Genomic DNA, 16,035 nt, shown 5'->3' with positions numbered 1-16,035 from the left:
TCTTTCCTGCCATGGCAGGGGGTCGGACTAGATGATTTGCTCAGGTCCCTTCTGACGCTAGAAACTATGAAGTCAGGCCCCTGAATATAAGCTCATAGGTTTCTTTATGAAAGCTAAAAAAAAAAAAAAAAAAAGTATGCATACTCCCTCTTTCCAAATAACCTCATAACAGTCTCCCATTATGCCACACAGCCCAACATGGGAGAAACTAGTTCCCCAATTCTGGACTTTATCAGGGTGCTACTTGGGCTTTCAAGACTCACACAGCACAGGGGAACTTGTTCCCTGCTGCTGGAATCCATTGGTGCACCTTTCACCCTGGGTGCCTGTACTCTTACAGACAAGCCATACAGCCCAGCATGATACCACAACTTAGGTCAACACCCTGCGCAACTGCCATTCTGATCCCCTTCCCCTGCCCAATTTGCTGCTCTGCTACTGTGCTACCGGCTCTCTCCCCCTTTTGCTGAACACCACACAGAGGCTGCCCATGCCACCTGTGACACTTGCGTTACAGGATGCCATCCCTGCTTTAGACTGGTGGTTCTCAGGCTCATTAGACTCAAGTCACCTCTCAGAAAATGCCAGCTTTTAGCTTTCACTCACGTTTCGCTTATGGACAAAATAATAAAGAGGTTCTTCCATTACAAAGAATTCAGAAAGACCTTATTGAATAAGAATGCTTTTGATACTACAGATTTCCATTTCAAAGCTCTGGATTAATCCTATGAATCATGTGAAAGTTTGGACACTTAACAGTGCTTATGTTGTGAGGCATCCTTAAAAGGACCTCATGGCACCCTAGGGTGCTGCAGCATTCTAGTTGAGCATCACTGTCTTAGACTGTCCTTGACCCAAGTAAGTGCTCCATCTCTCCACGCTAACTTGAATCTGCCAGCTCATCTGCCAAAAGTAACCTGAGAATCCTCCTTTCCCTAAGGGACAACTAAGGCGAAGCTCTCTCTATAGCAGCCTAAAAGCATAACTTTGCTAAAAATACCCACAGAGACCACTAAACAGAGATTAGAGGAGCATGTGATGAGTTCTTCTCTTGAAAGACTGACTGTTTTGAGACATTCTCTCAGCTTCCCTCATTTTTCCTTCCTAAGAGTTTCTACCCAAAGCTTGACTTTCACAAAAGAAGGGCTATAGACAGTCTCCTATCCCACCCCACTCCCCAAGGTCAGGGAAGGCATTTATGACCCACTCTGGATAAGGCTCAGACAAGTAGGGTGTCCAGTAATGAGTAAACGTGGATTCTTTTCTGTCCAGGCTGCATTTTTCATAAAGGTAATATTGTTAAACCTAGACTTATGGGCCTGGAGACCAACAGCAACATGGAAATTACTATCTAATAAGACAGCAGTTCTCAACCTTTTGCACCTTACGTTCCACCTACATAAGGTCATAAAAATCCTGGTCCTACCAGTTATTGGGGGAGGGGGGACACACAGGGGGAGTGCTCCCCAGAGGCCAGTCAAAGACTGGGAGGGAGGTCCCCCAGCAGCCAATTAAAATGCACAAAATGTGAAGCTGGGAGTCCCGCCATGGCACTTCTGGTTTTGCTGCTACAATCTGAGTCCTACCAGTTGAGAAACTCTGTAATAGGACACAATCCACATCGGCAGCTGGGGACAACATCTCTTCCAGTTCTAGGTGTGGCAAGAAGTCTATGCCATTATTATACCTTCCCAAGTTGGACATAAAGCTATAGCTTTTCCAGTGCTGCTGCCAGTCTCAATCACAATTTACAGTCCTCGGAACACTGTATAAACTACTGTCTGTGCTGACACTGCTGGCAGGAAAGAGCCCCACGCCCCTAAAAAAACAGAATAGAGTTAGGGTTGGGTGCAAACGCCCTCCAGTGTGCTCTCCTTCCTCTAGTCTTCTAGACTGATGTTGTTGGCAGGGAGTAGCCCTGAGCCCTTTGAGTGCACTGGGGACAGGGGCATCACATATACAAGTCCCAAGGGATTTTGCAGCTGGAGTGCAGCTTAAGTTCTTCCCAAGAACGACTGATGCATAAAAACCATCCAAGCCTGAGCACTTGAGGGAGGGCCTGGTCCCATATACTACAATTAAGTGCTATTTGTTTACTCTAAAATTGCATATTTAGCTCACAGATCATATTCAGCAAGGTGTTTAGACAAAACACTTGGTGAATAAGGGAGGTATAGGGGAATATCTGGCTTTCCCTCTGTTATTCCACATGGATAAGCAGGTAGACATGGAGAATCTCAGTGACCAAGACAAAGGGAATCCTTTGCTTGAAGAGTAGAGACTAGCAACCTGAAAACTCCTTCCTCTCCCATCACCCCCCACCCCTTCTTTAAACATGCTCTAATGCAAACAGCCAGGAGTCTTGGATGCAGCAGTTCTCTGGCATTTGTCAGTTTGCATCAAAGTCACCATGTGACAATTAAACATGAACTTCAACTTTCACATCAGACTACATTATAACTAAACCAACAGGACAAGAATCTTTGTTTATGAAGTCAACCTAACCAAACAGGCATGCCAAATTTTGTGATGATCAAATCCTTCGGGGGGGGGGGGGGGGGGAGAGACAGGAGCAATATCCTGAGATAACCCTAAGGTAGCTTCATCAGTTTCACAACTCGGTTCTCACATTTACATTATTAAATGATTCCTAAAGTGGTTCTCCAACTGAAGCAAGCTGCTTTTGATATAAAGTGACCACCAGAGGGTCTGCTGTAGAGTAGCAAAAATAGCATTTCATTCACCAAGTAGAAATTTAATGAAAGCACACTCAGCTCAGGTACATCAGGCATGGTGCTCAGCCAGGAAACATGTCAATCTTATGATTCTGTACTGGATGCCTCCTTTGAATTGTGGATAGAAGGCACAAGGACAACTGCTAGGGTTCTAAACATACCTGGACCATATTCAGAGGAAGGAATAAATAAATACAGAAATCCATCAAGTTCTCACAGGCCAGGAGGGGGAACGTGGCATCAGGGACACACAAGCAATGGTAGAATAAATAAGGCTTTTCAGTTAAAACTCTGGAAGTTTGAGTCTCAGTGGGAAGATTTAGTTTGATGCAAATTCAGCCGTTGCAGTGAAGCAGGAAGTTCTAAACCATCTGCCTCATCTACCCGCCATTACAGTATACATCTGGCTTCATGTTATCCTCTTAGTCTAGATCCCAGGGGTCATTTTCATTCATAGGCTTTGCATTCCAATTTGTTACATTTAGGACTCAAGCTACACTTCCAGAAAAAGCAAAAGTCCATCTGCTTAGCAATACAGATCACTGAACAAAATACTCCGAGTGTTCTACTCTGTGCACGAGACTCCCTCTACTACCATACAGGACTGCTAAAAAGTTACTATCCTGCTTTTGAAATACTTTTACAAGACTGGACCTAGATATCCAAGACAACAGCCTTCCTTCAGCAACCTGAGCTTCCTGAGACATCTATGTTTAACCAAAGCAACCGAACTGTCAGTTCGCTGGAAAAAGGCTTGAGCTAGAGATAGAAATCACTGCAGCTTAACTCTGACTACAGAACTTACTCCAAGAGGAAGACATAAAACAACCAGAAATCTAACTACTTTTCAGAACCAAAACGCAAGACTCCTTTTGGTCCATGTTAACACACAAAATATTGGAGATGTACTCATATCCCCTGGGTGATACAGTTGTTCATACAGGAGCTCCACATGGACTACAGTCACATAGCCAGAAGTAACTGGCAGATTTTTCCGGTACGAAAAATGTAGTATTTGTTGTAGGCTTACATACTTACATTTTTTGCCGTCATGTCAGACAATATTGCTTTCTCTTCAGTAAAACCATCAAATATCCTTTTTCATCTTCAAGAAATCTTCAGAAAGACCATCCTATTAAGAAGTCAAATTGTAGCACCTCAGTTAGAATGCATTCCTCAATAACATATCACTAATTTAGTGCATTACTTTACAGACTGTATACACACATCTTTAAGTGGTGAGAAGTTTCAATAAATTAAACAAAAATATCACCTTCAGTCACATTTTACTAAAGTACTAGGCATTCAGAATACACAAAAGACTTGAGATTCCAGGTGTCTGACATTACAAAAATGCAAAACACATTTAATATTTTCAGGCCATCTTTTTAAGATTGAAGTCTTCAAGAATAGGTTCCAATCAACCCAGTTATGACATTGACTCCTTACTAAAAGCCTAAGCTGGAATGAACTCGTATGTTCATGAGAAGAACCATATATATGAGATAATGAAGACAACCTAAAAAGTTTTGAACTCTTTAGGAAGTCTTCATTATCTCATACATGGTTTGTCTCATGAAGATAACAGATACCATTGTTTCTGGAAATACCTGTCAAAGCTTCCAGCAGTTCAAGAACGTTAAATCACAAAAAACCTCAACTGATTAAAATATCCTGCTTTGTGAGCACTAATTTATAGCGAAGATGAAATTTACACTGCCAATTTTCTGAAGTGATATTGGTAATGGGAAACTATTCCTACATAAGACAGTAAAGACTTCCAGTAAACATGCAAATATGTTGTTCTACCTTTAACACATTCACAGAAAAATCCATTGGACTTCTTTTTTAAAGACAACAGTTTTTGGTTGTAGGCTACAGACAATGCTCTGTTGCATGTGATCATTGCATTGTTCGCGTAGGTTCCTAACCAAGTTACAGGACCGCCACCTAACTCAGGAGGTGCACAGTCCCACCAGAGGAAATGGCTTGCTGGACCTGGTCCTGGCCACAGGCAACAACCTGGTGAAGGGACTGCAGGTGCTCGACGACCTGGGTGATAGCATCCATTGCCTACTGGAATTTACCATGCAGCACAGGGTGTCAAAGGCCTGCAGCAAGACAGCAGCGGGCTTCAGGAGAGCGGATTTCGACAAGGTAAGGAGACTAGTTGGGGAAGTACTGAGGTCCCAGAGGGGAGGGGAGTTGAGAGTCCAAGAAGAGTGGTTGTTCCTTAAGAAGACAATCCTCCAAGCCCTAAGCGTGACAATCCCCATGCAGATCAAAGGGGGCAAGAGTACTCTAAAGCCCCCATGGCTCACCAAATGCATCCACAAATGCCTTGATGAGGAATGGAAAAAGTAAAGAAGTATATATGTGTCAAGGCAGGATGGAGGATGTGGGTGAAGGCCGAGCGGGAACACCACAGCAGCCTTCAGAATAAGCTTATCAGGAAACATCTTGAGAAAACTCACCTGGTTCAGCAAGACACCAGGATGAGTCACTGTCAGACTACCAAGAGTATGTTACAGGGCGGGCAGATCTGTATGTGACTTATCAGTATATAAAGAAGTCTGTGCTTTGCTCTCGTTGAGAATTAGCTGCCCCTTGCTTTTTCTCCCATGGCCATGCAAAATAAAGCGCTTGATAGCCAAACAGTAATCCTATCTGAATTTCCACTTCATCTTGGGGGCTCGTCCAGGATGTGCCCTCACACAGGCCGCCCTGAGTAGGACCCTTGTCTCAGATCTTCAACTCCATTGCTCCAAGAAGGTTATCCTCAACTCGGTTCTTCAGCTCTGTGGCCTCAACACCCCGGACCCTGATCTACCATCCATCTGTTTGGCTCTGGAAAAATCCCTGGCCAGGGTGAGTACCTGCCTGTTTCGGTGTCAATAAGTCCTAGGCGTGACAATGGGTAGTGGGACCTCTGAGGTCCCGCCACGGGATCCCGCCTGGTTTATGTATCTGAAATATGGGCCCCAGTCAACACAGTACTTAATTAAATGGAACCGGTATACCAATGTGGCCCCATTGTGACAGGTGACCCCAAATGTGCTGGTCCCTAGATGAGTCATGGGATCATCATATCCTCAAGCATCTCTGAGAATTTGGAAAGCAAGCACCCTGTTCAAATGGAAGCCTGGTACCTATGGGAAGACGAGTCCGAAAAATGCCACAAGCGCTCCCTTGTGGCTTCCTATAAGGATAATGAAGAAAAATTTAAGCAGCAAAAGCCAGAAGAACATCCTGCCAACTACTATTCTCGCCTGGTCCAAGCCTTTAAGGCACATTCTGGCAATCAGGACCCAGAAACTAGCCTCCCTGCCATGATTATTCAGACCTTTGTTTTAGGGCTGTTACCTAGGATCTCTGAGGCCCTGCAAAACACTGTGATTGGGTGGGAAACTAAACCCCTCACTGAAGTTTTGGCTGCTGCCACTCGTTTCTATACTAGAGCGCAGCAGCAAAAATCAAAGGCTCAGGACAAACTGATGGCTTTGCAAATCAGAGATCTCCAGGGTGGTGCCAGACCCCGGTGCCCTCCAGGACCATTTTGCTCGGCCCGACCACCCGGTCCCTCTGCCATTCCCACTGATGTCTGCAGCTACTGTAAGCAAAAAAGCCATTAGAAGAATGAGTGCCCAAATAAACCTTGGGGGCCCCCACTCAGCTAGTACCCGTCCATTTCAGCCACGTGCCCACCGAGCTCCACCGCCCGGACCAGCTCCTCTCCAGTCCCTCAAAGTTGAAAATCAGTATTAGGACAGCCAAGACGACCCAGAGACTCTAGCCCCTTTACATTCTACCTTTTCCGATGCTACGATACCTGTTACTGTGGGAGGACAAACTGTTCCCTTTCTTGTCGACACCGGTGCTTCTTTGTCTATGCTTAGATCCAGTTTTGTTTCTAAGGTTCCCATTTCTGGTAAAGTAATCACTGCTGTAGGTATTGGGGATCAGCCCATTGACCACCCCATTACACAGCCACTTTCATTTACCTTGGGTCCCCTTACTGAGCAACATGTCTTTTTGCTGAGTCCTTGCACCTCCAAGTCTGTTGGGGCGAGACCTCCTCTGCAAATTGTGGGCAACAGTTCACTGTTCACCAGATGGGGTCTTCCTCATGTTACCCCAGACCCAAATTCCTGCCTTCATGATGACACTAAAAGGAACAGGAACCTGAGCCCAATTTTTCGTCGTTGCAACAGGAACTATTGGCTCACCTTCCTGAGTCCTTTTGGTCCCACTCCACAACCTATGTGGGACTTCAAGGGTGCCATCCCAGTTTCTATCAAAGTTAAATCAGGAGCATCTCCCCCATCGATCCTGCAATACCCGCTATCAGTTGCTGCCTCCAGAGGCATTGCTCCTGTAATACAAGGTCTCCTAGAACAGGGTGTCCTTGTACCTACCTGTTTTTGTTGTAATACCCCAATCCTTCCAGTTCGAAAGAAGAAATGTACACCTGAGGGGTTGCCTGTTTATCGTTTTGTCCAAGATTTGCATGCAATTAACTATTTTGTGATTCCCTTGACAGCTGTGGTACCCAACCCCACCAATGTACTTTCTCAAATACCTGCTTCCACTCTATTTTTCCATGGTGGATCCCTGTATTGCCTTTTTTTCCCTATACCAGTTCACCCTGACTCTCAGTATTTATTTGCTTTTACTTACCAGGGCCGGCAATACACCTTTACCCATCTGCCCCAAGGTTTCCGTGACTCGCCCACATTATATAGCTAACTTCTCAAGTCTGATCTCGATACAGTCCAATTGCCTCATGATTCTATGCTAGTCCAACACACAGATGATTTGCTCCTCTGTTCTGATACCCTCCCTCATTGCCAAGTTGACTCCGTCGCTCTTTTAGAACAACTTACAGCACAGGGCCACAAAGCCTCCCACACTAAGCTCCAATTCTGTCAGACTTCTATTACCTACCTGGGTTACATCATTTCTCACGGTACCCGTCACCTGTCTCCTGATCATCTTTCTGCTGTTCTTTCCCTCCCACGCCCGCAGACTAAACACCAACTCTGCGGTTTTCTAGGTACTGCCAACTACTGCTGACAGTGGATTCCTAATTACTCTAGACTTTCTAGACCTCTCACCCTTCTCACCTGTGATTCTTCCCTTGACCCACTACCCTGGGAAGACGTCCATGAATCTGCCTTCTGTCAGCTCAAGCAAGCCGTTTCTTCTTCCCCCGCTTTAGGTCTGCCCGATTATTCTAAGCCTTTCACTCTCTTTTGCCACAAGCACCAAGACACTGCCTCTGGTGTCTTGACTCAGCCTTTCGGACCCTCCCCACACTGTCCTATCGCTTACTATAGTGCCTCCCTTGACCCAGGTCACTTCCCAGTTCCCTCTGTGCCATTGCTGCTGCCGCTCTGCTGGTTTCTAAAACTGACAACCTTGTCCTTGGGCACCCCCTTACTGTTGCTGTCCCACACGCTGTCCTCACCCTCCAATGTGGCAGGACTCAGCACTTGTACCCTGGCTGTCTAACCCGCTATGAGGTGGTTCTCCTGGCTGTGGACCATGTGACTTTTGTCCACTGCGATCCTCTCAATCCTGCCTCTCTTCCTTCGCCCTCAGACAGCCAACCCCATGACTGCATTCAGCTTGTGCACTTTGTTTATCTTACCCGTCCTGATCTTTCTGATACCCCTCTGACTAACCCTGACCTCATTTTCTACGTTGATGGCTCCTGTTTGAGATAATTACGGTATTCTCCAAGCTAGCTATGCTGTCTGTTCCAATCACACTGTTACTGAATCCGCTCCTCTTTCTGTTACTAGTGCTCTAGCCGCTGAACTCATTGCTCTCACTCGTGCCTGTCACCTTGCCGTTGAACAATCTGCTAGTATCTATACAGCCTCTCACTATGCCTTTGGTGTCTGCCATTCTTTTGGACAGATCTAGAAACAGCAGGGTTTTCTTACTTCTGCTGGGACTCTCATCTCTCACCATCACCTTATTACTGCTCTTCTGGATGCTGTTCTCCTTCCCTCTACCCTTGCTGTTCTGTGGCGCAAAGCACACACTGCTACTGATGATCCTGTGACTCTGGGAAACACTAGGGCAGACATGGCGGCCAAGACCGCCACCCTGTCAGAACTCTCTGGTCTTTCAGGCCGCTCTCTACCTCTCTTCCCCCATCTCCCCTGACCTTCCCTTTCTCCAGGATGTCACCCCAGACGCCAAAAAGGACACCCGGATCTCCAGGGGCTGCTCTCTCCACTCTGACTCCTTGTGGTGGCATCCGTCTGGTCACCTTGTATCCCCCAGGCCCTGCTATCCCTCTTGGCTCAAATGGCCCACTCAGTGGCCCATTCAGCCAAAGGGGCAATGGTAGCTGAAGCTGACCGCCATTGGTATGCCCCCCATTTTTCAGTGGTATGCCCCCAATTTTTCCATCGTGGCCGCCTATTTTTGGTCGCCAATGCCCACAGTGTCAGCGACACAATCCTGGCTGACCACCCCGCCAGCCACACGCATTCCACAGACATTAGGTCTTTACCCTTTTTCCCCCCCATCTCCAGATAGACTTCATCCAGTTGCCCAGGTTGGGACCCTGGAAGTATGTGTTGGTCAGTCTGCCTTTTTAGCGGTTGGCCTGAGGCATACCCTTGCCAACGGGCTGATGCCCCCACTGTGACCAAAAAGCTTCTTTTTGACCTGCTGCCCTGCTTCAGTCTACCCCTTTCCCTGGACTTGGACTGTGGCTCCCATTTTGTTGGCCAGGTGGTCCAACACGTTTGCAAGGTCCTTTCCATCTGATACCAGCTCCACACCCCAAATCAGGTTACAAGGGTGGGCAGATGAGACTAGGATGGGATTCAACACTGACAAGTGCTAAGTGATGCACCTGGGGAGGAACAACTGGCACCATGCCTACAGGCTGGGGAACTCCCCTCTTGTCAGTACAGAGGCAGAAAAGGATCTTGGAGTCATCATTCACTCCAAGATGAACATGGGATGACAGTGTGAGGATGCAGTCAGAAAAGCCAACCGTACCTTGTCATGAATCCACAGATGCGTCTCAAGCAGGTCCAAGGAGGCAATACTCCCCCTCTATGTGGCACTGGTCAGGCCGCAGTTGGAGTACTGTGTCCAGTTCTGGGCGCTGCATTTCAGGAGGGATGTAAACAACATGGAGAGGGTCCAGAGGAGGGCCACTCGCATGAACAGGGGACAGCAGGGCAGGCCCTATGAGGAGAGGCTATGGGACCTGAACCTGTTCAGCCTCCACAAGAGAAGGCTGAGGGGGGGATCTAGTGGCCTGTTACGAACTAGTCAAAGGGGACCAGCAGGCACTGGGGAAGTCCCTGTTCCCCCAAGCACTACCTGAAGTGATCAGAAATAACGGTCATAAACTGGCAGAGGGTAGATGCAGGCTAGATATCAGGAGGTGCTACTTCATGGACAGGGCGGCTAGGATCTGGAACCAACTTCCAAGAGAGGTGGTGTTGGCTCCTACCCTGGGGGTCTTTAAGAGGAGGCTAGATGTACACCTTGCTGGGGTTGTTTGACCCCAGTATTCTTTCCTGCCATGGCAGGGGGTCAGACTAGATTATCTACTCAGGTCCCCTCTGACCCCAAGAACTATGAAACTAGGGAAGTGGAACAGAAAAAACTTTGATATTAAGCTTCGTTTGGTGAAGACTTGTGAACAAATTGGCCTAAAGTAGCCCAAGGCCCTCCCTTTGGTACTTTTCCAAACCCAAACTTCTGTTCAGAGGTCCTCAGGTCTGACCCCTTTTGAGATTGTTATGGGTTGACCCATGAGGGGACTTGCTGCACCTCCCCCCCAAACACCTGACTCATCCCCATGATTCCTTATTAACCTACTGCCAAGAGCTCACCAAGGCCCTCAAGGTTAAGGCCACAGCGCAACATCAGTCTCTAGATGGTGGCTCGGTTGTCAATCCGGTCCAACCAGGAGATTGGGTCCTGATTAAGGTCCACAAGAGGAAGGATTGCCTGCAGCCTCGGTGAAAGGAGCCTTTCCAGGTTCCGCTAACCACCTCAACTGCTGTGAAAGTTGCCAAGGTTTCTGCTTGGGTCCATACCTCCCACTGCAAGAAGGTAACTGCTCTGATAGAGTGGAAGGCTTCTCTCACCAGCGATATACCTCCAAGATCCAGAGGGTTCCCTGCGAGTGAAGATCAGACAATGAAATCTCGAAAAAACAGCCTGCACAGCTAGCCAAGTTTTACTTGAGGCTGTGAACTTTTGTTCTACGAGCTGAATTGCCTTTAGTAATTTAGTATGAAATCACACTAACCCTTGGGAAGACGCAGATAATTACATAGATTTAGAAACTCCCTAGGGGGTAACACTGTTCTGTATTCTTATGGTCAGTATTTTATTGGTAGTAGTGTGCTGGAGGCCAAAATTTTAGTTAAGGGTAGCCCCTCAAAGTTCCAAGGGATAGCAGCGTTTGGGATACTACTCAAGTAGGCTCTGAGATGTTATCTTTTCTTTTACTCTGCTTCATGCCAGGAGTTTTAGCCAGGGCATGGGAAGAGAACAATATTATGTTCCTGGGGCAGAGCATTGCTAGTGCAGAAAACCTTACAAACTGCTGGGTGTGCATACATGAGCTTACACACCCAGCCAGAGGAATCCCAATGCTTGGGGTACTGATTCCCTTTGAGGACTGGGGAAACAGTACCAATACTAACTTTGCCAGATTTTCCTCCCACTCTGATAGAACGCAGTAGTTGATCCCTAAATGGTGGAAAAAGACTCAAGACAGCTGGAGACTGTCCTCTAGACTTGAGGCAGCCCTCTATTATAGATCCAATGGAAGCAGTAGGATGGGCAAAGCTGGTTACTCAGTGGGGCACTACCCCAAATGCCGGGTAACCTTTGATTATCATTCCCATAATACATCTGGGATCCTGCTGGGAAACACGCGCTTTCAATGTACCAACACGTCTCTCGCTATCCATAGAACCCTGGAAAATACCCATAGTCTGGTAATGAACGGGTCCGCATTTTACTTGCTGTTAGGTTCTATTTCTTGTAATCAATCAGTATGTCAGAGCAGGTTGGTAGGGAGCCAACGTGCCCCTTCCTCTGCCTTACAGGTCAATCAGAAGTGTCGAATTGGAAGCATGACCTGTAGGAACCCAAGCACTATAGCCACTCCAGGCTCGTTCTGGCTATACAGGAATGATGCCCACAAGATTTTGCCATGGCATTGGGTCGGCACCTGTACCGTGGGGAGACTCGTCCTGGAGCTCGATTTACATCCAAGCCTCTCTCAGCATGAGGTGTCCAATCTCCCACCTGGTTTGCCCAGACATACGCGAGCTGTTGAAAGCCCACTGGTTCACCAACCCACTGGATTCCATCAATTTACCAGGACATTTCTCCCTTGGTTGGGGGTAGTTGAATTAGAAAGGACCATTGTAAACATTTTGGGAGTTACGGAGAAATTTTTTAATGCCAGCATCAATCCTTTAAGAGCTCTTAATGATAAAAATCACCCAGATAGGACAGGTGGCTACCAAAAACTGTATGGCTTTGGATTATCTTCTAGCTGCCCAAGGAGGGGTATGTGTGGTCGTGAACCATGCTTGCTGCACCTGGATCAATCAGCACCAAAGAGTGGAAAAAGACTTCCACACAATTAGGAGACAGTTGCAGAGTGTTTCTAGACTCTCTAGGACCAAGTTACATATGATGGTGCTCAAGGAGGTGGCCTATGAGTGCAAATGACAAGAAAGTGTCAAAGGCCTTATGAATATAGAGGTGTAAGCACAAGCGCTTACAAGGGGGGAAATGATGAGGAATGGAAAAGTACTGAAAGAAGTGTATACTTGTCAAGGCAGCATTGGGGATGTGGGTGAAGGCCAAGCGGGAACAACACGGTGGCCTTCAAGATAAGCTTATCAGGAAACAGGTTGAGAAAAACGCACCTGGTTCAGCAAGACACCACGATGAGTTGCTGTCAGACTGCCAAGAGTATGTTACGGGGCGGGCAGATCTGTATGCGACTTATCAGTATATAAAGAAGTCTTGCTTTACTCTCGTTGAGAATTAGCTGCCCTTTGCTTTTTCTCCCGTGGCCATACAAAACAAAGCACCTCTGATAACCAAACAGTAATCCTATCTGAATTTCCAGCTAAAAAGGAGACGTACACCTAATGGAAGGGAGAGATCATCACCAAGAAGGATTATACCTCCTTGGCTCGAGATTGTAAGGGGGTTGTTAGGAAAGCTAAGGCAGAGATGGAACTGGGACTAGCAATCTGGATCAAAGATAAAGTCCTTTTTTAAATACATAGGGGGGTAAGAAGAAAGTGCCAAATAATGTGGGGCCTCTGCAGGACATGCTTGGTAATCTAGTGGTGGCACCAGATGACAAAGCTAACCTCTTTAACAAATTCTTTGCTTCCGTTTTTCTGAGCAGGGACAGGGACATCCGGCCCACTGGGATTCCGGACAAAACTAGGGGAGGCGCAGCCAGGCCCAGGGTCCATGAGGACCTAGTCAGGGAACTTCTGGAGGGACTAGAGGCGTTCAAATCAGCAGTACTGATGACTTCCACCCCAGAGTGCTTAGGGAACTGGCAGAAGTCATTGCAGGACCTCTGGCACAGCTTTATGAGCACTTGTGGTGCTCTGGTGAGGTGCCAGAGGACTGGAAAAAGGACCAATGTGGTCCCCATTTTCAAAACAGAAAGGAAAGAGGACCCAGGAAAATGTAGGCCTGTTAGTCTTGCCTCGGTCCTGGGGAAGCTCTTTGAGAAAATTATCCAGGAGCACATCTGCAAGGGACCAGCAGGGAAGTTTATGCTTAGGTTTATGCAACCAACATGGGTTCATCAGAGACAGGTCCTGTCAGACTAACCTGGTGGCCTTCTATGACCAGGTCACAAAAGCCTTGGACGCAGGTGTAGTGGTGGACAGAGTCTTTCAGGACTTTAGGAAGGCCTTCACCACTCTCACCCCATCCTCATCAAAAAAAAAAAGTTAGGTGTCTGTGGTGTCAACGCCTACACAGTCAGATGGGTCACAAATTGGCCAGAGGGCCAAACCCAGAGAGTGGTGGTGGACGGGTTGTTTTCGACTTGGAGGGATGTGCGCGGTGGAGTTCCCCAGGGCTCGGTCCTCGGGCCCCCACTGTTCAATATCTTCATTGGTGACTTGGACAAGGGGGTGAAAAGAACTTTGTTCAAGTTTGCAGATGACACTAAGATTTGGAGAGAAATGAGCATGCTAGAAAAGAGGGACAGGCTACAACTAGATCGACAGGTTACAGAGGTGGGCGGATGAGAATAGGATGGGTTTCAATACAGACAAGTGCAAGGTGTTGCACCTGGGGCAGAAGAACCAGTAGTATACCTACAGGCTGGGGAACTCCCTTCTTGTCAGCACAGAGGCAGAAGAGGATCTTGGAGGCATTACTGGATTCGAAGATGAACATGGGCCACCAATGTGGGGACACGGTCAGGAAGGCTAAGTGCAGTTCATCATGCATCCATAGATGCATCATGAGCAGGTCCAAGGTGATCCTCCCCCTCTATGAGACACTGGTCAGGCCACAGTTGGAGTACCATGTCCAGTTCTGGGCACTGCACTTCAGGAGGGATGCGGACAGCATCGAGAGGGTCCAGAGGAGGGCCACTCGCATGATGAGAGGGCAGCCTATGAGGCGAGACTATGGGACCTGAACCTGTTCAGCCTCCACAAAAGGAGCATTAGGGGCTATAGGCTTTACAGGCGGGATAGAGAAGGAAGGAAAGGCGGGGGTGTGGTGCTCTATGTCAAGGAGCAATACACATTCTCTGCCAGCAAAATGGGGTCAGAGGGGCAAGCGGAAGTGCTCTGGGACAAGATACAAGGGGGCCGTGGGGAGAGGGATCCAACGGTGGGGGTCTACTACAGACCCCCCCCAACCAAGGGGAGGAGCTGGACCAGGAATTTTCAGGCCAGCTTGCAGAGGCACTTAAATTACCCATGATAACTATATCCCTTGCCTAAGTCTCCTGGACATCTGCTGGGAGGAACAGTCAGCCAGGTCGGACCATTCCAGGAGGTTCCTGGCCGAGATACAGGACCTCCACTTAATTCAGAAGGTGCACAGTCCTACCAGAGGAAATGCCCTGTTGGACCTGAATTCACCATCCAGCACAGGGTGTCAAGGGCCAGCAAGGCGGTAGCCCTAGACTTCGAGAGGGCCAACTTCAATGAGTTGAGATTAGTTGGAGAGGCGCTGGGGTTCGAGGGCAGGGGAACTCAGTGCCCAAGATGAGTGGTCATTCCTTAAGGAGATGATACTCAGGGCCCAAGGGGTGACCATCCCAACAAGAAGCAAGGGGGGCAGGAGTGCCTGAAAGCCCCCCTGGCTCACCAAGGGTGTATGGGAATGCCTGACTGCCAAAAAGGCAGTGTACAACCGGTGGAAGGGGGTGCTACCTCCTCTGCTCGGGCCTGTAGGGGGGCTGTCAGGAAAGCTAAGAGGATGAAGAAAATGTGGGGCCCCTGCAAGATCCTTTGGGCAATCTGGTGGTTGTGCCAGAGGAGAAAGCAGACCTCTTTAACCAATTCTTCATCTCCATTTTCTTGGGCAGGGACCGGGACTTCCCCACTGTGAGGCAAGACGGCCTCAAGGGGAACACCTCCAGACCTCAGGTTGGGGAGAACCAGGTTAGAGAGCTTCTGGAAGGGCTGGACGCATTCAAATCAGCAGCTCCAGATGCTCTTCACCCCAGGGTGTTGAGGGAGCTAGCAGGGGTTATTGCAGGGCCATTGGCACAGCTTTACAAGCACTCGTGGTGCTCGGGCCAGGTGCCAGATGATTGGAAGATGGCCAACGTGGACCCCATCTTTAAAAAAGTGGGGAGGGAGGACCCGGGCAACTATAGGCCCATCAGTCTTCCCTCAATCCTAGGGAAACTCTTTGGAGCATATCTACAATGGGCCGGCCGCAGAGATGATGCTCAAGGGCAACCTATGAGGAGAGACTATGGGACCTGAACCTGTTCAGCCTCCACAAAAGGAGCATTAGGGGCTATACGCTTTAGAGGCGGGATAGAGAAGGAAGGAAAGGCAGGGGTGTGGTGTTTCATTAGGGGCAGGTCATGTCAGACCAACCTGACTGCCTTTTATGATCAGGTCACAAAACCACTGAATGCAGGTGTCGCCGTGGATGTAGTCTTTCTACACTTCAGCAAGGCCTCATTAAAAAAAATTGGGCGACTGTGGCATTGATGCCTACACAGTCAGATGGATTGCAGATTGGCTGAAGGGTCATACTCAGAGGGTGGTGGTGGACGGGT

General features: G+C 48.1%; 1 protein-coding gene across 2 annotated transcripts in view; it reads right to left on the bottom strand.

Moving 5' to 3' along the window:
* Positions 1-16,035, bottom strand: part of TFDP2 (transcription factor Dp-2) — a 136,606-nt gene that overhangs the window by 104,129 nt on the left and 16,442 nt on the right. For both annotated transcript variants that reach the window (XM_019532988.1, XM_019532989.1), the window contains exon 2: positions 3,774-3,867. In XM_019532988.1, the coding sequence (XP_019388533.1) occupies positions 3,774-3,788 (15 nt within the window). In that variant the 5' untranslated portion in view covers positions 3,789-3,867. The remainder of the gene's footprint in view (positions 1-3,773; positions 3,868-16,035) is intronic.

The sequence above is a fragment of the Crocodylus porosus genome, unplaced genomic scaffold (genome assembly GCF_001723895.1).
Source record: "Crocodylus porosus isolate Cpor-Errol unplaced genomic scaffold, CroPor_comp1, whole genome shotgun sequence".
In the NCBI taxonomy this organism is placed as follows: domain Eukaryota; kingdom Metazoa; phylum Chordata; order Crocodylia; family Crocodylidae; genus Crocodylus; species Crocodylus porosus.
This window is presented reverse-complemented; position numbering and strand designations above follow the sequence as displayed.